The 22,126-nt window shown below is 48.2% G+C and overlaps 1 protein-coding gene across 1 annotated transcript in view; it reads right to left on the reverse strand.

Moving 5' to 3' along the window:
• The window catches only part of SEZ6L (seizure related 6 homolog like), a 60,616-nt gene that overhangs the window by 25,012 nt on the left and 13,478 nt on the right, over positions 1-22,126 (reverse strand). The window contains exons 6-8 of the mRNA XM_031692649.2: positions 21,246-21,412; positions 20,644-20,838; positions 18,553-18,691 (exon numbers count right to left, since the gene is read on the reverse strand). Coding sequence (XP_031548509.2) covers positions 18,553-18,691; positions 20,644-20,838; positions 21,246-21,412 — 501 coding nt within the window. The remainder of the gene's footprint in view (positions 1-18,552; positions 18,692-20,643; positions 20,839-21,245; positions 21,413-22,126) is intronic.

Consider the following 22,126-nt stretch of genomic DNA (forward strand, 5'->3'; position numbering starts at 1 on the left):
CACTAGAAATTTGGATCGCGATGGATAGTCAATAATCCAGAAAGTGCTTCAATATGCTACAGAAACACGTGCTGTGTTAGGTGTGCCGGATAAAATTGATCTCCTATTGAAAGAATGCCAGATAATTCAGCTTTGGCTGCATCAGTCATGGACAGGTATTAACTCATGCCTCTTTCCTTTCTTTCTCCTTCTCCCCTTTCTTTCTTATGTCTTTCTCCTTTTCTTGTGTCCGCTCCCTCATATTCTCAAGGACCTACTAGGTGCCAGGCACTGTGCTGTGCTCAGAGGACATGAGGAGTCACAGAGCAGTGGTATATGTGGAAGAGAAAGCCAGTGCTTGTGGGAGGAGTGACAATCAAGGTAAGTGCAGAGAAGGCTGTCTAACTCAGATTGGAGGCATCATGGAGGCCTCCCTGGAGGAGGTGATGCTTGCTTCGGATCCTCAAATAAGAAAAGGGGATGACAAGGCGGATAAACAAGAGGTAGGAAGAAGGCAGTGCCTGGGGCAGAGGGAGGAAGGGAGAGGGATCAAGGCTCACAAAGGAACTTGTTTGGTGGTCAGTGAAACCAGGTTTGGGTATAGACATGGGAGCAGGAGCCAAACCATGCAGGGTTTAGGAAGCCAAATTTAGGTCATTTGGATGTCATCCCATTGGGGATGGGAGACATGAAAGGATTTTAAACAGGAGCATCCTGACTAAGCAATTCACTGCCGGAGGAGAGGCGTTTCAGGAAATGGCCTGAAGTTCCTGGAATTGATACAGAGTGACAAGAACCACCCCCACCTCCCAGCTTCATCCAATGCCCAAGGGCGGTGTTTGTTGCCAGTCTGGGAGTGGGGAGGAGACGTGGAAACCACCCATGCTGGTGCTTCAAGCAGTAAGAACAAAATGACAGAAGCACAAGGTGTACTGCTGCAGGTTGGTTTCCAGAGGGCAGGGAATGCATGTTACTCACCACTGTATCTTCCACAGCATCTCTCACAATTCCTCAGGTCAGGCTGTCCTAAAGGGTGGCCTCGGGAGATTCTAACTGCCCCCATAACCTCCATCATCTTCCCCTGCTCCAGCCCCAAAACATCCTCTCCTAACAAAAGCTATGTGCTCATTTTGCACACATGGCTTCAAGATTAAACTCCTAGTTTGGGATTAACAGATACACATTACTGTATATAAAACAGATACATAACAAGGACCTACTGTGTAGCACAGGGAACCATATTCAATTTCTTGTAGTAAGCTGTAATGGAAAAGAATCAATCTACCTACCTACCTACCTACCTATATCTGTAATTGAATCGCTTTGCTCTACATCTGGAACTAACACTGTAAATTGACCACGCTTCAGTAGAAAATAAGAATGAAAAAAGACTAAGCTCCTAGACTCTCCCTGCCTTCTGCCAGTTTCCAACTAGGTGACAGCCTCTAAACCCCTATTATACTGAAATTCTGGAGTCGCCCCCTTCCTCTGCACACAGTAGGTGCTCAATAAATGGTATGGTATCAAAGAGCCTGCCAGACTGCCTATGTGACGACAGAAGTAGATGTCAGCTCTTGAACTGTGGTAGGGAACAGCCTCTTAACTCAAAGTACCAAGAAGACATCAATAGCTCATGAAAGTGTCGGACTGGGCCAGCGTGAAACCTGGTAGATGGCGGATATTTGTTCCTTAAGCCGACTTCACAGCCGATCCGCTGGTAACGGTGGGTTCCAGACAGTGCACAGCTTGGCTTCATTCTACCATTCATTTCAATGATCTAAATGCAGTAGGAGCATCTTTAAGGGTGCGAAGAGCTTTCATTTTAAAACCCCAGTGCAACTCTTTGTTCTTTGTAAAATCGGAAGGTGCAGTGCGCTGGAGAGAGCAGAATGCCTTGGAAATCAGAAAGCTTTGGTTTGATTCCTGGTTCGACATTTTCATAGAGGGCATGTGGTTTTTCTGAAGTTCCTTGTCTGTGAATAGACAGTCTTAATAAATAAATAAAAAGTCATGGGCTTTGCAGTGAGGTGAGACATGCAGAAGATCTGGGATCAGATTCCAGGTTCACTGATAGCACCTGAGCAAGTTTGGTCAAGTCATCTGAATGTTACGTCAGGTTGTGATGTTATTATGGGCATCATCACCATCACCACCACCATCATCATGATCATCACCGTCACCATCATCACTGTCACCATCATAGTCCTCTTTTTCGGTTGTCTTTTATACCCAACCTCAACCACAGGAGGTTTTGTCCCTCAGAGGCACTTGACAAAGTCTAGAGGCACTGTTGTCCCAGTGAAGGGAGTGCCACTGGTAAGTCGACGTTGGGGAGACTGGTAAACATCCAACAATGCACAAGATTGCCTCCTCCCACAACAAAGAATTTGGGTCACAACAATCTGGACGGAAAATGTCAACAGTGCTCAGGCTGAGAAACCCTTACTTATGCGAATGCATTTTGTAACAGTATAAAACAAACTATTAAGTGCCACTTCTCCTGTTGTCCTGGAATTTCAGACAAAACTCCCTAAGCTAAGAACAAGCCAAAATAGGTACTGAGCATTCCTATTTTCTAAAGGGATACACGTGGCCATTGAGTAAGACTGGGTTCTCCAGAAGCAGAGCCTGAGCAGAGATGCGACTGTCTCTTGGAGACTGGCTTATTTGGGAAACCATCCCAGGCAGCACAGGACGCAGGAGGAAGGGAAGGAGCCAGTGCATGGTGCACGGATGGGCAAATTCCACTGGGGCACTGGTCTCAGTCCTGCAGGAACTGTGAGAGATGGTGCAGAACATACCTCAGGAGAGAGGGAGCTGGGGTATTTATCCTCCAACTCCCATCCCTCATTGGCTGAGGGTTGCTATGAGGGGTGCTGAATCTCCAGCACTTCTGACTCACTAGGTACCACATAAAGCCTTCAGGCAAAGAAGGCTGCAGTAGAAAGCCATCGTGGGTACACAGTGGCAAGTGCTGTAGGGCTTGGGCAGTACACCAATGGCATCGGCCACCACCATCTATGCAGCTCTTCCAATCTCAGCCCTCCTCCCGCCTCGAGTTTACAGAACACAGAGAATTCACTGGGCCATGAAGAGACTTGCAGGAAAGATGGCCTCAAGGGGCGTGTCACTCCGGGAGGGGATCCATGGGGAAGGGAGATGGTGTATCACCCTCATCTAGTGCAGAGGGCTTCGAAGAAACTCTTGGTGGTTTGGCAGGTGTTTTGAGGGGGAGGGGGATTGGGAAACAGTGTCTGTATTTGATGCTCACCAAGAAAACAGTAAGGATACAAATCAGCCTGAAGCTGCCTTACTACCTGGGGGCAGAGCAAAGCGGGGAAAAGGGGGTGTGGTGTTGGGCGTGAGCTGCCCATGACTGATGAGAATGGAGAGGTTTCCCAGGTCTAGATGTGAACCCTGATAAAGGCAGACCCTGTGGGTCTCCTTAAAAGTGTTCCCACCCTAAAAGTGTGATGGGATCCAGCAGAAGGGAAGGTCAAGAGCAGCCGGGCTCGGCAGGCTCCACTCATGTCAAGTACCCCATAAGAGAGAAGAAAAACACCAGCATTCTGCGCATTCCATAACATAACAGCGGGGACACATTAGGTTTTCCTGTGAGAAAGCAGCATCCCATGGGGCCCTTCCTCACTGCAGAATTCCCAGCCCGAGGAGCCCTGCTGACAGCGGGGTGAGGTTTTAAAATGAATGATGCTTAGAGCTATACGATTATCAGACTGAACTGCACTTGTGACCAGAAGACCCCATGAAAACAAAGCTTTCACCACAAGAAGCCAAAAAAAAAAAAAAGGAAAAGAAATGTGAAGGGGCAGTAGGAGAAAGGATAAAATTCCTCTCTGCTGTACTCTTCTGATCTACCTTTTTGACAGACAGGTTCCAACAATACACACAAATGCTGGTAATTAATTTTCTCCCCATCCCAAAACGAGCCTGCGTTTTCCCTCGCCCACCCGGCTGTGTTGGATACACCGAGTCATCCAAGGTCCCGGCCACCGGGCCGTCTTCAGCAACTGAGAGGAAGATGCAGAGACTGAAGGGTAGAGGGACTGGCCACAGGGCAGAGCAGGGCTGTCTGCCGAGGACGGAAGAGAGATGTCAGTGAGATACAATCCAAGGAGGCACCGAGAAATTGAGATGTCAGTTTGACTCCAGAGCAAACAGGAGATGGAGAGGTGCCGGCAGGCAGGTGGGTGTGAGTTGACTGGAATTGGGTGTAGCAGGACCCCAGAGGGAGAATTCCACCAGAAGATAGAACTTCCCAAGGCCAGCCGCTGCCTGCGTTCTAAGCTGCAGGGGGGAAAGGCTTTCTCTGGGCACAGGGTCTTGAGCTCTTGCCAGGAGACCTCAGCTTCTGTCTCCTATCTGACAAGCCACCCCTTTCTCCTTGTCTCTGCCATTGGCTTCTCCCCATCATCTTTCAGCTGGATTGTGGGACAGAACCTCATGGCCTCCTGACTCTATCCTTCCCTGGCCACAATCCCTCTCCTGTCAGAAGTCAGGTGAATCAGACCTGGACTCTTCATTTGACAGCTCAATAGAAGCGGGGGGAGGATATAGCTCAGTGGTAGAGTGCATGCTTAGCATGCATGAGGCCCTGGGTTCAATCCCCAGTATTTCCATTAAAATAAATAAGTAAATAAACCTAATTACCTCCCCCTTCAAAAAAATCAGTAGATATACAAATGTGGTCTACCCATACAATGGAATATTACCTAGCCCTGAAAAGGTATGAAGTACCAACATACACTGCAACATGGACCAGCCTTACAAACTTTATGCTGCGTGAAAAAAGCCAGTCCCAAAAGGCCACATATGGTATGATTCCATTTATAAGAACTATCCAGAAGAGGTAAATCCATAGAGACACAAAGCAACTTGGTGATTGCCAAGGGCCCGGAAGCCGGGTGGGGAGGAATGGAGAGTGATTGCTTAATAGACATGCGGTTTGTTTAGGGGATGATGACAATGTTTTGGGACTAGATACAGGTGGTAGTTGCACAAGAGTGTGCGTGGACTCAATAGCACTGAATAATACACGATAAAACGGTTAATGTCATGTTATGTGAATTTCACCTCTGTTTAAAAAATGCTACTCATCTGGGGTGAAGTCCAAGTTTTTGATCGTAGTGTCAAGGCTCCGTGCATCTATTTTTCACCCCCTCCTCTCCCCACGGCCTCATCTCTCCAACCCAATATTCCAATACAAATATTTTACAGACTGAATTACTTGCCAATTTCTCCAAAGAATGGTGCCCTTGCCCACCTCTGGGGCTTTCCACGTGCCGGTCCCTGTACCCTGAATTCTTCCGTAGCCTTCTCTCTCTAGACCTGGGTGACCCCACCCCTCCATATTTTCTCAGTCTTCTGAGACTTGCTCACGCATGGGGCCCCCACCGCCCCTTGTATCTGGGCTAGGAGCCCCTCCGTGCTGACCCCTCATACAGAGCTCAGCACTCATGCTCCAGTGGTCTGGGCATGTCTGCATAGACCAGAGGCTCCCTGAGGCTGCGGAGCACGTCTGCCTGCTCTCGGCTGTGTCCCCAGCTCTCGGCACGGTGCTGAGTGTGTGCTGGGTGAATCAGCACCAGCCCAGGGCAGATGTCCCGGTTTCAGTTCCCACTCAACTTGGACTGTGGTTCTGGTTTCCTCTCTGCCTGGGACCCTGACCCCAGATGGACCCTTAACCTGGGCCAGCCTTGGGAGTGGGACTCCTCTGGTTCTGGCTACATTCAGCACTTGCTCCCAGGAGTTAATTTGAAAGCCCTACACGATGGGAGCTGCCCCAAATGCTTTCTGCCCCACCTGCCTCCTGGACCCTTCTGGCCCACGCCCTCCATTCTTCTTACATATGCAGGTCACTGGAATTAAGCCTGATACCACGACGCCCCTACGTGCCTGATAAGTCACTCCAATGCCAACCCATGGCCTTGACCACCTGGGTTCTAGCTTTCCTGCGCCCCTCCCCACCCCTTGATGCTGCTCCAGGCACATCCTGAGCCCCGTCCAGTGCCTGAGCAGCCATCGGCAGGCATGCCATCCAGTGCTTCCACGTCTAGCATCCCCTTCAATTCCTCTCTGTGGCAGGGCCGTAAAAATACTGGTCTCACGGTGTTTTGGGAGAAAAGATCTCCCAAGACCTCACTTAGCTTTTGCATAACAACGCTGCCTCCTGAGTATTCTGCACTCAAACAACAGCAACCACCCCATAAACTAAGACTTACAACATACCCTCTTTTCCCCAGATGACGACACTGAGGCTCAGCCAGGAGAAACCACCTACCCAAGGTTAGGTAGGAATCAGACCCAAGACTCAAACCTAAGTCTGCCGGAGCCAAAGCCTGAGAAAGGAACCACTATTTTATGTGACATCCCATGAAAGCCACATATACTTGTCACCAAAAAATGTGCCCAGGTTCCGTCTTGTCTCAGAAAATATGAATTAAAAATTGCAAATAAAACCTGCAGGATGAAGAAGCCCCATTTCACTGCCACCCCTCCTCCCTCCATTCTGACACGCCTTTTATTCTCATGATGCCATTGCTAAAGTTCATTCGATTAGAATCATGACTTCCAAGATTCCCCCCCCAAGATAATATTTCTTCTTTCTGCAGACTCCCTGTTTTAAAAATATCTTGTCTCCTAAACATTTTACATTTCTTGGTAGCAAATTTGTTTCTCTTTGTTGCCATTCTCCTTCGTGTATAACAGAGTAGGCGATAAAAATCACCCTTAAACTGGCTACTGAGACTGGGTGGCTTTATTTTAGTGGCATGAGATTTCTGTTATGAGTTTGGAAATATTTTAGAAGAGTTCGGGAAGAATGCATAAGAAACTGGTATAGTATTTGCCTCGAGGGAGGAGGCTGTTTGCTGGGGGACAGTGGGAAACTTGACTTTCACAGTAGACTGTTGTGTATCGTTGGGTTTTGAATTGTGTGAGTGTACTACCTTTTAAAAATGGATAAAAATAGCCCAGGGGACTCTCATTATGGCTTTCACTAGGGTCCAGAGTGGTGAGGATGGAACGCAGATTTGAATCTGACACACATTAGCAAACCCTTCCCTGGTGAAGTAATTCTCCTCTTGGCCAGTAGAGGGCAGTGTATGTCTAAGTAAGGTATAGGCGGCTATTCCCCAGCAGAATGTCCCCCCACCTCTACCCCCAGTCAACCTGGAGCCTGGATGTGGGGAGACAGTGGTAGGTGACGTTTGTAACTGTTGAGCTGGAGTTAATATTCCACAGAAGGAGTAGAAAGAAATGGTGAGCAAACCACCTTGCTTTTCTTTATTCCTTTCCAAATAAACGTCTGAATCTTGCTTAGAAATCTTGCCTTTAAAAGTCTTTCCTGAGTGGTGCTCATAAGATGATTTTTAGGTAGGCAAACATACTTGGAAATGTCTAATGGCTAGGCATTTATTTAAATGTGAATTAGAAAAATATATAAATATGTGGTTTGCACATCAAACTTTTAATTTCACGGACATTACTTTGCTGAGAGTCAGGTAAGTGAAAAAGGCAAGGCAATTGATATGCAGTTTAAGGGGGAAAATAAGAAGTAGCTGGTAATAGAATTGGACGGTGGAAATCACAAAAATTAGCCCACAGAATTAAGCTCAATTCTCTCAGCCCATGAAGTCCACGGTCGGGCCCCAGCTCACCTCTGCAGTCTCAAACATCTCTGGATGCCAGATCCTTTGCAGCCCTAGACTTGCCTTAGCCAGGCTGGCCCCCTGGATCTGGAATGCCTCCCCTCTCCTCTCTGCTGGACAGCATTTTGCCCCCTGTGCTGCCCACACCCGCCTGCGTTTACAGCTAGATGATAGCTAGCCAGGGCTTTCCTAAGGCTTCCGAGGTGCCGGGTGCTGTTCTCAGCCCTTCACAAGTACCGTTTCATTTTATCCTCCAATGAACCTTCTAAGGACTACTATTCTCACCCATTTCACAGATAAACAAACAGAGGCACCCAGAGGTGAAGAAACGGGATGAAGTTCAAACAGCTGGTCGTAAGAAGAGTCAGAGGCCAAACCTACGTAGCTGGAAGGTAAATCCCCAGCACTGAACCACAGGACTCTACCTGCCTGTTTCAGCTCCCACCCCAGGCTACGAGCTTCCGGAAGGCTCATGCCCTTTGTCCTCATATCCCTAGACTCAGCACGGGGCTTGGCACAGGTGAAATCAGTGTTATTTACATGGGTGAATTATGGGAGATTCAGCTTTGGGTTTTTCCTCCAGGTGAGCAAACTGAGGTTCACCGGGATTAAAAAACTTTTCTAAGAAAACACCATCTTGTGACTGGATAAAGAAGTTGTGGTACACACACACACACACACACACATGCACACACACACATGCATGCACATAAGCGCACACACACAATGGCATACTACTCAGCCATAAAAGAGAATAAAATAATGCTACTTGCAGCAACATGGATGGATCTGGAGATTTTCACTCTAAGTGAAGTAAGCCAGAAAGAGAAAGAAAAATACCATATGCTATCATTCATATGTGGTATCTTGAAAAAAACAAATGAACTTATTTACAAAACAGAAACAGATTCACAGACATAGAAAACAATCTTACAGTTGGTTACCAGTGGGGTAGGGGATGGGAAGGGATAAATTGAGGGTTCAAGATTTGCAGACACTAACTATTACATATAAAATAGATAAAGTTTCTACTGTATAGCACAGGCATCTATGGTCAACATCTTTTAGTAATCTATATGAAAAAGAATATGAAAAGGAATATATGTATGTATATGTATGACTGAAGCATTATGCTGTACACCAGAAATTAACACATTGTAAACTGACTACTCTTCAATTAAAAAAAAAGATTTGGCAGAAAAACAGAGAAAAATAGACAATGGATATCAAGGAGAAAATTGACGGAAAAATAAAACTTAATATAAGGAAAAAAAGAAAACACCATCTTGCAATTAAGGCAGGACCTCCACGGGATGGTAGAGATGGTGATTAAGTACATCGTAGGGTTTAAATAAGGGGGAAAAAAAAGAGAATCAGAACTCATAAATCCAGTGGTAGGTATAGCAAACTTTTAAAAAATACTTATATTTTTCTTGAAAGCCTTAAAAAAAAGACCTGTTTTGAATTCTTTTGCACCCGTTTTCTTATTATAGCCCCTCAACCACATGGTGAAGGGTGTCAGAGAACATGTTATTAATCCCATTTCACAGTGAAGTAAACTGAGGCCAGGAAGGCCCAGATCCTAAGGCTTCCGCTCCTTCACGAAGCCGCCCAGCCAGCGCCAGGTCCTCCTCGACACCGTGGAATTGCTGAGGGCCCTTTGGCCCAGCGCTAATTTGGTTTCAATTTAATTTGATAAAATGGCAGGCAGGACAAGAAACCATGTCACCTCCAGGGAGGGCAGAGAAAACCAATCTCTTCGGCTCCCTAAAAGGATCCATTAAAGCAAAAAAAAAAAAGAACAGTTTTCTCATTTTCTGCTATGTCCTTCCCTGTTTCCTTCCTCCCCTTCTTCCTTTTTCCTTTTCTCCCCCCAGATACCCGCCAAGCACTGGTCTGCGTCCAGCTCAGACCTAGCCCTTGCCCGTGCTTCTCAGTCCTGGCTGTACAGGAGAATCTCTGGGGAGATTTAACAACTCGCTGCACCCCAGGCCAATCAGACCCTCGGCATCCCTGCGGGTGGGTCCCAGGTGTCAGTGTTGATGAAATTCCCCAGGAGGCTGTACCAGCAGCCAGGACTGATTTGCTGCCCTGGAGGTGTCAATGTGGATGAGACCCAGTCTCTGTTCTGCCTTTCTTTTTTTCTTTCTTCTGCCTTTCTCCCTTTCTCGACCAATTCCCCCTATTATTCCCAAAGAGAAGAAGAAAGGGACCCCCTCATTGGACATGCCTTCCTCCGGGATCACCCCACATCCCTGGAACGAGCCATCTCAGAATGTGGTGGGCAGAGCTTTGGCAAGGTCACCGAGAAGACGCTTCCCACCCAGCACTACAGACCAGGGGCAAACCCAACAGCTCCCAGCTGCTTTGCTGGGAGAGCACAAAGAGATTAGTCCTCAACCACCTGGTGTTTTCGCTCCATCCTGAGAAGGAGGGCTAAAAGAATGGGCTTTGGGTTCAAATCCTAAGTGAGCTGGTTTCTAGCTGGGTGACCTCGAGAAAGTGGCTTAACCTCTCTGATCCTCAGTGTCCTCACCTGTAAAATGGGGCTAATATTACTGAGAGCTGTAAATGACTTAAGTAGTGCCAGGAAGTCAACTAACAGAGCATCTTTTTGTCTTTGAAAAAGTATATTTATAATGATCACTGGGACATTGTTCTGTACACCAGAAATTGACACATCGTAACTGACAGTACTTCAATTTTAAAAAATTAGCAAGTAAAAAAAAAGTATATTTGTAACGAACTCCACAGCCTGTTAAGGGGAGAGTGGGTGTGGTGTCAGGAGAGCTCTCTGAGAGGCGCCCCTCTGCTGCTTCTCTGCCCTGTGACCCTGGACAAGTCGTCCAGCCTGGGCCTCAGTTTCCCAGGTGAAAATCTCAGAATACACCAATTGTAAAATAATTAACAATGGCCAAGCACCAAGCCGTGGGTATAAATCTTGTCCTGTTCTTTTTCTAGCTATGGGATTGCAGGCAAGTTACTTCACCTCTCTGAGGCTTGGTTTCCTCAGCTGTAAAATGGGGATAATAATGGCCACCTTGTAGGGTCAGTTGTGCACCAAGATGTCATCTGGAGCTTTGGACTGGGGCCAGGAGACCCGAGTTCTAACCCTTACTCTTCTTTGGCTGGGGTAGCATGAATGCAGAAATGATTTCAAAGCTCTGCCCTCTTCCACGTCCATATCCTTTGCCACGAGGCTTCGAAGCATCTGCCACCAAGAGGTGGAGTCTTGTTTCTCCACCCCTTCAGTCCGGGCTGGTCCTTGCTCTGTGACTCGCCACAGAGTATGGGAGATGATGCTGGACCAATTCCCAGTCTAGGGTCACTCAAGAGGCCCTGAAGGCTTCTGCTCTTTTCACCAGTCACCTTGGGAGGGAGCCCAAGCTAGCTGTTGGAGGATGAGAGACATGTGTGACAGGGGTGAGCCATCCGAGGCTAGGCCTGCCTAGACTGACAACCAACCTGCCCCAGTCACGATCTACAGAGCCACCTATCCATCCCACAGCTGCCAGCAGCCACAGAAGTGAGCCAGATGAGAGCAGAGGAACCACCTTGCTGACCCGTAGACTCATGAGAAATGATACAAGCTTGCTGTTTTATGCCACTGAGTTTGGGGTCGTTTGTTATGCAGCAAGAGCTGACTGATAGAGGGGTCTTGGGACAGTCTTTTCCCTTCTCTGGGTCTCAGCTTCCTCATCTGCAATGTGATGGAATTTGGACTCTGAACTGTGCTGTTCCTTCTCAGATTCCTTAAAACCCTGGGCTCTGGGAAATCCCATCTCCCCTCCACTAATGGATTGCAAAGCTTGTATTTCTATTGTGGCCAATTATCCCATGATTTCTGCTGGTGTCTGGAAATCTGTGCCCCTGGGGCCAGCACTGCCTTTAACTCTTCTTTTTTTCTTTTTTATGGAGGTACTAGGGATTGAACCCAGGACCTTGTGCATGCTAAGCAGGCGCTCCCACCACTGAGCTATACCCATCCCCCTAACCCGACCCTTAACTCTTGACTCTCCCTTCTTGTTTGGCTCTCAAGCTGAGTTCTTACCACCCAAAGCAACTATATCTCTGTTTGAAGGACGGAAGTGCCTCTGGACAAGGCACTTAATTTTTAGGGCTTGGAATTAACTTAGCACAGAACAGGCTGGCAGCAGCTGAAGAGAAGTATGACCCAGCTATCAATCATACAGTTACTGGGTCCTTTTATTTCCTGGTTAAAGGACTGGGCTGGGGCCCATAAACAGGGAGAGCTTTGGGGATGTGCTCCCCCATGGAGTCAAGAAAGGCAAGCTGGAGCTTGCCCAAAACTTCCTTCTTCCAGGAGTATGTCCATTCTCAGTAGGTGTCCAGGAAATGGGAGAAGAGCACCTCTCTGAGCCTCAATTTCTTCTTCTGGAAGATGGGGTGAGGGAGCTCTTCCTTTTGGAGCACCTCGCTACACTTTGTTGTGTGGTTAGGACACTGGCTTTGGCCCCAGAGATCTGGATGCAAGTCCTAGCTTGGCTTCTTTTTAGCTGTGTGGCCCTGGACAAGTGACATCACCTCTCTGAGCCCCAGTTTCCCCATCTGTAAAATGGGGGGAGGTAATTATAATGCTATCACATAGGTTTCCTGGTGAGACTTACATGACAGCATGGGGAAAGCACTGGGTGACTGGCAAACAGTAAGTTTGACTGACACTCTTCAAAATTCTGCTTGGATGTCACCCTCTCTGTGACATCTCCCCAGCTCACAGAGATCAATGCAGTGCTCCACTCCCTCCACACCCACCTCCTCCAGCCACAGCAGTCTGCCCGCATCTCGCTAGGCTGTTTCTGGCCTCTCCAGAAACTTCCTGACCTTGGAGTTTCTGGAGGCCTAGGAGCCTCCCTGCTCTGTTACTGAGACATAGCTGGTCCCCTCAAAGGCTGTTCAGGTCAGTAAATGTGGAGGGTAAGGTGTATGCACAAACTCTGGTTCTGTCCTTCATCGGCTGTGTGACCTGAGGAAACCACTTCACCTCTCTGTGCTGTCATTCCTGAACCCATAAAGTGGTAATGACAGTAGCTGTCTGCTGAGGATTCCTGGCATTTGAAGTCTTCATTGATGAGGTGCCAACTACAAGCCAGACCCTACGTGATGTGCTTTGCACATCATCTCTACATTTGGGTAATTACCTCTCTGTAATGCTCTCTCCTCACATTAGCTCTAATTTATGTAATTATTATCTCTACGTAATCATGTTCAAGTTCATCATTGCTCATGGGTATAAACCACGCAGCTCAGGGCCGAGCACACATTAGGTCCTTCATAAGTGATGACTAATTAGAACCATTATCCTAACGCCCAGAGCATCAACAGATCTGCCCAGTAGGTGACGGGGAGAAAAGTCCCCTCTCATCCGGCACACAGGGCATAAATCCTCACGACTCAGCCAGTGCTGCCCAGCACCTACTATGGGCCACCTTCCTGGCTCAGTCGGCAGTGCAAACTCCTTCCCCCTCGCCCATGTGATACGTAGCAACTGCAAACACTCAGGCCTTGTGAGGGGCCCCAAGGACGGAATTATTTTTACTATCAAACCCAAATTGGTTTACGAAAACTGTCAGTGGAAACCAAGCAAGATAAATTAAACCCCGCAGCTCCTCGGCCCCACTTACTCCTTGCTGGTGAGAGGCTATTTTCACTCCCTCTGTGGGAGGAAGGGGGTGCCAAGTCCAGATGCCACCCTGCCAAGCATGTGTCACAGTCTGCCGGGGAGAGCCTTGGGCCGGTGACCTGAGGGCCCAGCTCCCTTCTGCAAAGCTTTAGTCCTGTTAACTGCTTAAAATCCTTCCGCTGCTGCCCACCGTGGGCAAGTCCAGACTCCCCAAATGCAGCCTTCGAGACCCTGCCTGATTCCACTGCTTCCTCCTTGACGCCGCGCCTCCTGTATCACTGAGCTCCAGGTGCGCAGGGCCTCCTCCAGCTCCTCTCAAGGGCCAGTGAGGACTCCAGACCCTGGAGACCTGGCAGGCAGAGTTCAAATCCTAGCTCTGCCAGTTCCCGGCTGTGTGATCAAAGTCATTTTTCTATCTCTACGAGCCTCAGTTTACGCATCTGTAAAATGGAGATAATAAGAGGACCCACTGTATGTGCTCACTGTGAAGGTGCCTGGGATGTGAATGCCATGGATAAACTAAGTGCTCAGCACACATCCCACGTTACAGACAAATTTTCCTGCTTCTGGACCTTAGCACATGCTGTTCCTTTCAGCTGGAACACTGTTCCCTCCAGTGTTGCCCATCTGCTGTCTGTACTTTGGTCTCAGCTCAGCATAGATCAGAGTTCTTCTACTACAGCATCACTGACATTTGGCATCAGCTAATTCTTTGTGGAGGGGGCTGCCCTGTGCTTGGCAGGTTGTTTAGCAGCATCCCTGGCCTCCACCCATCAGATGCCAGTAGCATCTTTCCCTCCAATTATGGCAACCTAGAAATGCCACCAGACATTACTAAGTGTCCCTGGGGAAGCTTTTTCTCCATGTCCTGCTAATTTAGATAAGGATGTTGAAGGATATCTCAGAGGAGGCCACAAGGGAGCAGAGACCTGCAGGAAGCTAGGGAGTGAGCTATGCAGATATTCAGGACAGAGAGAGCATCAGGAGGTGAGGAGGAAAGAGACAGCCAGTGCAAAGGACCTGAGGTATGTTTACGGAACAGCAAGGAGGCCAGTGTGGCCAGAGAAAGCAAGGAGGAGAATGGAAAGAAATGAAGCAGGAGCCGTAACCAGGGCCAGATCACACAGGGCTTTTGTAAGAGCTTTGGCTCTTACTCTGAATAAAATGAGGCGCTACTGCGACATTTGAAGCAGAGCATGATGTGATCTGCCTCAGGTTTCAGCAGGGTCACTCAGGGTGTTGGGTGAAAAACAGCCCCCAAGGGAAGTGAGTCAGAGAAAGACAAATATCACATGAGATCACTTATATGCGGAATCTAAAAGAAAAATGACATAAATGAATTTATTTACAAAACAGAAACAGACTCACAGACACAGAAAACAAACTTATGGTTAACCAGGGGGGAAATGGCGGGGTGGAGGGATAAACTAGGAGTTTGGGACTAGTTGATACAAACTACTATTTACAGAACAGATAAACAACAAGATCTTACTGTATAGCACACGGAACTATATTCAATAGCTTATAATGCCCTATAACGAAAAACCATATGAACAAGAATATATGTATGTATACTGAATCACTATGCTGTACACCAGAAACTAACAACATTGCAAATCAACTATACTTCAATGAAAAAAACAGCTCGCAAGGGGACAAAAGCAGGAGCAGGGAGACCAGGGAGGAAGCTCTGCTATAATCCTAGGATGAATCAGCGGTGGCTTGGACCACGGTGGTGGTCATGGGGGTGTCTGAAGTGCCTGAACTCGGGGCAGGTTTTGACTCTTGGGTAGAATCAACAGATGTACTGAGGACTTAGGGACAGGGTGTGAGAGAAAGGGACGAATCCAGTTCACAGCGAGTGTGCTGGAGCTGGTGGCTCCTTCTGGGTCCTAAGAGCGGACTGTGAAATGACCAGGCACATGCTGAGCCTGTGGGCATTGTGTTGGTTGCCTGAAATTGATCACAGTGGGAGTATTCACACCAGGGAAATTGGCAGACGTTACAAATAAGGAGTTGTTCCCCGCCCTACTTGCTGCACATTTACCAGCATTCTACTGCTCTCGAATTAATGCTGTATCTTTTTGGTCTGAGCAGCTGACTCCCCACTGAGACGGGGAACATGACGTGAAAGAGTCTGGAGAAAGAGAATCAAGGGGCACTTCGTCGGAGATGCCTCTTAGACACATCCAAGTGAAAAGGGAAGAAAGCAGGTGGATACAAGTTGAATATAATTGCTGTACTGAACTCATAGGATTACTCTGAAGAGTAAATTAATTAATGTTTGGAAAGAACCTTGCAAACAGTAAGTACTCAGTGATGGAAACGGCTTTCTTTATCACCTCCATGAGAAAGGACCTTAACCACAGGCTAGACTTACGATCTCTCAAGTCTGAATCCATCCAGCAGATACGGGGGAGGGCATTATTTTTTTAACAAAATTGAATTTAGGTGAGGACGTTCTTCCCAATCCATCACAGTTCCCTTCCCTCCACGCTGTCTCATACCAGCCCCCCATTCCCATTTTATGTTACTTGCCTGGCCCTGCGGGAGTCTGTGTTTCCACCCTCTCTATTGAAGGCAACTCATTACTTTGTAGAGAAAGAAAGTGAAGCCCAGAGAGGCCAGGTGACGGGTCCAGGGTTGCTCAGGGATCACTGTCAGGGCACGGAAGAAGGAAGCCAGGGGCCCTCTCTTCCAGTTAACACTCACATCTAGTGTTGCCAAGATGATCAGAAGAAAGTCTGCTCCTTGCAAGGGTTCCTTTCCCGACGCTAATGCCGGTGGTGGCCTGGCTTGGGGTTGGGGGAGGATTTCTGTTTAAACTGCTCCAAGTTCCTGGCTTGGCTGCCCCGTCCTGTGCTTTGCAGTGGAAATAAAACCCCAGCTGGTGTCAAGCTGAAGGTTAATTGAATACTTGATGCCTAGAGGGGACGAAAGCAAGGTTCCTATTTTCCTGTTTCCTCTTCCAGGCCTCTAATACCAAGGGAGACGGGGCCTAGTCTTGGTGAAGCAATCCCGTCTGTAAGGGGAGCACGTGGAGGAGAGGATAGCTGAGCTGGGCAGAGGGGAGGGGACCACAGACAATGTTTCGGGGCATGGAGCTGGGGGACCTTCTGCAAGAGAAGCCAGGATATCAGGAGCTGATTTCCTCTTCTCCTGGCTGAAGACTGAGGTGGTTTGCCCAGCAACTCCTGGTGCTGGGGTGCTCACTGATGGGGACCATAAGTTTCTATTTATTATGAGGGCAATGGGGAGCCACAGAAGGCTTCCTAGAGGAAGCAGCTTTAGAACAGAGTTTCCAACTTGCAGCTTTAGCTCAGAATACCCCTGGGCCTCCCTTGGACGCCTTCCCTCTGTAACCCCTACCCAACCTCCATGCTCCAGCCACATTAAACTCCCTTTAAGTCACAAGGCAACCACCCTCTCTGTAATTTCCAGGCTTTGCACATCTGTTCTCACTGTCCAGATATGCTTCCTTTCCCTTCATCACCTGCCTATACCCTCTTTCATCTCAGCTTAGAAGTCACTTTCTCTTGGAAGCCCTCTAAGATTTCACTCAGGCTCCCTCAGCTGCCTCCCCTCCCCATCATTACCCTTATCACACTGCACATAGTTTCTTGTCCTCTTCACCCACTAGACAGTGAGGGCACAGACTGCTTGCTTTTCTCAAAACCGTTCCTCCAGCACTTAGCCTAGTGCTCGCACAGTTCTTAGTTTTTTCTTTTTTCTTCAGAGTTCATCGAAACCAGCCAATCCAACATAAGTCTTACTGCTGAAGGGGCAAAGATCAGAGTCTTTTCAGTGCCTAAAACTGCCTGGCTCCTAGCAGACACTCAAAAAATTTATCTTGAATGAATGAGCAAGTTATTCCAGATTCTAGAGGCCAGACAGATGAGAAAGGAAGAAAAGGGGTGTAACCTCATTGAGGAATGAGTAAGGGGGGCACTGTGCAAGGGATGCTTAAAACCTGCCTCCAGCAGCCATAAAACACTCATGTTCCAGGAACCTCATTACAGATTTAAAAACAAAAAACAAAAAAATGAGGCCCAGAGAGGAGCCAAACGTCACAGAGCTGGAAACGGAGGGGATGGAATTCTGACCAGGCTGTCCTGGCCCCAAAGCCACATGAGGCAACTGTGCAGAGTCTGTAAGTCTGTGACTCAGCTGGAGCAGGGGGTCCTGTGACAGCCTCTGAGGACCTTTCCACTACCGCTAGAGAACAGCTTCAAAGACAGTCACTCGTAATTTTGCAAATAACTTTCCCTCTTGCAAGCCTCCGCTGCAGAGCCAGGCAACCCAAGTCCCGCTTCCCAGCCAAGTGGGTTTCTACTTCAGGCTTGAGGGGCGAGCTGACCCCCAGAGGCCCTGGCTGCACGCAAAGAGGCTCTTCCAAACTTAGCATCCCCCCACTGTCCCAGCCACGTGTCTGGGTCTGCTGGAACGCTCTTTTCTGCTTTCTAGACACCCCTATTTGTCTCTGTCCCCTTCTCTTGATCCCTGGGAGGTTAGAGGGGGAAAGGTCTAGATGGAGCATCTAATAGGTACTCCCACTGAGTATCAGAAACAGCCACAGTCAGGTAAGTCCATTCATTACAGCATTTCTTCATTCAGCAAGCATTTCCTGACCATCTACTGTGTGTCAGGCTCTGTGTTAGACACTGGAACAGAGGTAACTCAGACCAGGTCCTGCTTGCAAGGACCTTCTGGTCTAGCTGACAGGTAGGAAAATAAACTACTACAGTCCGGAGCGAATGTGTTACACCTCCCTCCTCCTCCTGACCATCCTGGCCATTCAGTCCTTTGAAAATGCTGCTGTGTTGGCTCTTGCCACAGGGCCTTTGCACATTCTATTCCTTCTAACTCATCTAACATTGTGTTCACTCTAACTCACCCTTTAGTTCTGAGCTTTATCAGATCCTCAGGGAAGGCTTTTTTGACCTTCTTCTTTACATCCAATCCCTGTTACAGAATCTCATAGCACCAGGCACCATTCTGTCCATCACTGACCAAAGTTACGGTATACTGTGACTGACATATTTCCTCACTTAGTGCCTGCTTCCTTAGCAGACCGAATTTCCTGAGGATATGGACTCTTTCTGGGCATGCATGATGTTGTTGTTTCCCCACCACTGGGTCCTCAGTCCTTTGCACAGTCCCTGACACACAGTACATGCTTAATTAATATTGGTTGAAAGAATAAAGCAGGAGCAATTTCTTCCCCAATCTGGCTGGACTGGGGGTCCACTCATCACAAACACTTACAACTGGATATCTAAGAAGATCCGTTTCTCCTCCCCTACGTGGATCTTCCAGACACAATCTTCACCTTCCACATAGGGCTCTGGCCAATTTGGGGACAGCACCACCCCGGCCACAGCAGAGAGCTCCCCGCCACACATGGCTGTAAAAGACACAGACAGACACACAGACACACATTACGTCTAAGGAAGCAGATACGGGCAGCGCACTTAAGACTGTGGGCTATGAGGTCAGACAATCCATATGTGTGTGTAGAGTGATTACATCAGGGCTGGCCACATGCCTGTTGAGCAGAAGGGTGGCGAAGGTGGGGCAAGGACATTATACCATGGGTTCTGTACCCACGGATTCAACCAACTGTGGACCAAAAATATTTGAAAAAAACCCAGAAAGTTTCAAAAAGCAAAACTTGAATTTGCCACTCACTAGCAAGTATTCACAGAGCATTTATATTGTATTTAGAACATTCCCATTGCATTTACAACTATTTACATAATATTTACATTGCATTAGGGATTGTAAGTAATCTAGAGACAGTTTAAACTATACAGGAGAATGTGCATAGGTTATATGAAAATACTATGCATTTTATATAAGGGACTTGAGCAGCCATAGGTTTTGGTGTCTTTGGGGTTCCTAGACCGATCCCCTGCAGATAACGAGGGATGACTGTAGTTCTTTCAGGACCAAGGACAGAGCTCAAAGTTCCTAGTGAATCCTCAGCCCTCCAACCCCTGCCCTCCCTTGTGCAGGGTAAGTAGTGACTAGGAGATGGTACATTTGAGTCAGGTGGACCTGGGTTGGAGTCTTGCCTCTGCCATCAACAGGCTCGGTGACAAGGCATATAACTCTTGAAGCCTCAGCTCCCCCGCTCTGGACAGCAGGGAGAAACAACAGTGCTGACTTCACTGGGTTATTCTGAGGCTTGACTGAGCTCACAGATGCCAAATGCAGCACAGCACCTGGCACAAGGTAAGCATCCAGTGATCCTCAGTTCATGTGACTGTGGAAGGCCCTTGGCTCTGAACTGGGAGTGGAGATGTGGCCGCACCTGGTGCTTGGTCCTTTAAATTTCACTCTGTGTTTACCCCTTTGGAAAGTTCTCAATAAGGCAGAGGCCAAAGCACCAATAAATTCCGCTCTGTTAAACCAGCACATTTAATAGAGGGATCAATCCCTCACCACGGCAAGGCTGTGATTTCACACCAACCGCCATCCGGGCGGCAGCTACCAGGGGCGAGGGCTCTCTTCATCACCCCACCTTCCCCACATTGAGTCCAGGCTCAGGATGGCTCATTGACCTTGAATGTGGAGAAGTGGGGAGGGCAGGGCACTGGAAACCCATGTAGATGAAGGTCCCACACAGCCGACATTGTCCAGAGGGGCTCAGAGCACAGGTCTCTGAGAACAGAGAGCCCAGACTTCCTTTCCTGCCTCTGTCAATTACCCTCAGTGTGTTCTGAGGCTGTCTTTTCAGTTTCTGTTTCCGCATCTGTAAATAGTAACATGTACCTTACAGAGTTGGAGTGAGGATTAAATCAGATAATGCACAGACAGGGTGCCTGTAACACAGCTTGTGCACTCCTGTTAACAACTACTGTTATCATTATTATCATTATTAATGAGACTCAGGGCTGCCATGTGTTGTTGGGTGGGTTGTGCACTGCACAAGTGTGCACAGCACATGTAGGAGTTGAAATCCATGCAGTGGTCTGCTCACCAACCTGTACACGATGGGGCCATATGCCTGGACAAAGGGGTACCTTTTTATTTTTATTTTTATTTTTTAAAATATTTCTTATTGAGTTATAGTCATTTTACAATGTTGTGTCAATTTCCAGTGTAGAGCACAATTTTTCAGTTACATATGAACATACATATATACATTGTCACATTTTTTTTTGCTGTGACAGGGGCACATTTTTAAGTGTAGCCATTTTGTAATTTTCTCAAGGACCAGCAGCAAACCTGACCCAAAGGAGAGTGAGCCCTGAGAAGAGCTCTAAACCTAAAATTGGTATACAAGCTGGGCCTGTTCATCTGAAGGGGTGGAGGGCCCTGTGCGCTCCGGGAGGAGGGCGGGGACCCACTCACCTCTGCACAGGGGCTCTGTGTCGTTCCAGTACGGGTCCCGCACGTTGATGCACTCAATGATGGCCGGGCCCTGCTCCAGAGAGTGGCCAGGGTCGCAGGTAAACTCCACTATCGTCCCGATGTTATAGGTTGGGTCGGATGTGGTGAAGTTCCCGTTCTGAATGTAGGGCTCGTAGCAGTGGCCTTTTTCAAAGGCTGCGTTGGGGACAGAGAAAGGGCAGTCACTCAGATGAGTCAGGGGCCGCTCACAGTGCTGTGTCTCAGAAGCAGGGGCCCCTCTTGCTGCTCACAGGGAAGCCCCAAGGGAAACAGGTGCCGGACCTCACAGTCTAGTTCCAGCTGACCTGCTGGGGGCCCTTGGGCCACTCACTTGGCTTCTTGGGCCTTGTTATTTTCACATCTAAAATGAGAATAAGAACCTCTTGCCCTCCCAACCCTGCGGAGGTGGCCTTTGGAAGTCCAAGGGCCAGTCTAACCACTGCCCCCAGCCCATCCTTAGCAGGTCAGATTTGTACCTCCCAGGACCCAGGCCTAGCCCCACCATGCTTCCCCAACTGCCACACCACCACTCCAGGAGAGGGGGTGACCCCCGGGACCCTCACCCTCGAACCGGATGTTGAAGGCGGAGGTTGCCCGCGCCTGGTCAGAAGTGAATTCGATGCGGATGGTGTGGCCGTCACTTAGCAGGCCCTCAAAGGGGACGCTCTCGGTTTGGAGGGAGTCGTAGAGAAGAGCAGACTTGTTGGTCAGCCCGCTGTAGACCATCATCCTAGCAGTGGGAAAGGAGATGAGGGCCCCTGAGAGTCTTCCTGGGTCAGAGTGTATGCCATGAGACCCCTTCTGGAGATCTATTCCCAGACTCAAATCCTGACTTCACCCCACACTCGCCCAGACGCTCTACTTCATTGAATCAAATTTGTTTCCCTTTCTGTCCAGCGGCTGTCCTAGACTCATGGACTGATTCTGAGGTTGTAAGGAAAGTGATGTGTATGATGTAATGACCAGACTACTTAACTGATACTGATTATTATTACTAATTAAGAAGTTGGGATGGACAGACTAATAACATTCCTGAAATACTGGTACATATATTTAGACAGAGTCCCGGCTTTAACTTTTGAGCTGTGCGACTATGGACAAGAACACTTCACATCACTGGGCCTCTGTTTCCTCATCTGTAAAATGGGTATAAGCACACTTACATCAGAGTGTGGGCATTAGACACCATGGGTATAAAGTACCCAGGACACAGTAGGGACAAGTCAAGTTTATGAAGCCTTGGACCCTTAACTAGGCTGTGTCTTTGATTCTCATTTCCTAAGAGCATGGTTGTGCGGAGTCAGCTGTCCTGATTTCCAGTTCCCAATTCCCCACCACTGAGGTTATCCAAGTCTCAGTACCTTTTGGGCCTCAGTTTCCACAGCTGTGAAAAGAGGGATCATAATGTCTTCCCTACCTATATTACAAGGGGGCTTTGAGAAAG

This window comes from Vicugna pacos, chromosome 32 (assembly GCF_048564905.1).
Source record: "Vicugna pacos chromosome 32, VicPac4, whole genome shotgun sequence".
Taxonomy (NCBI): domain Eukaryota; kingdom Metazoa; phylum Chordata; class Mammalia; order Artiodactyla; family Camelidae; genus Vicugna; species Vicugna pacos.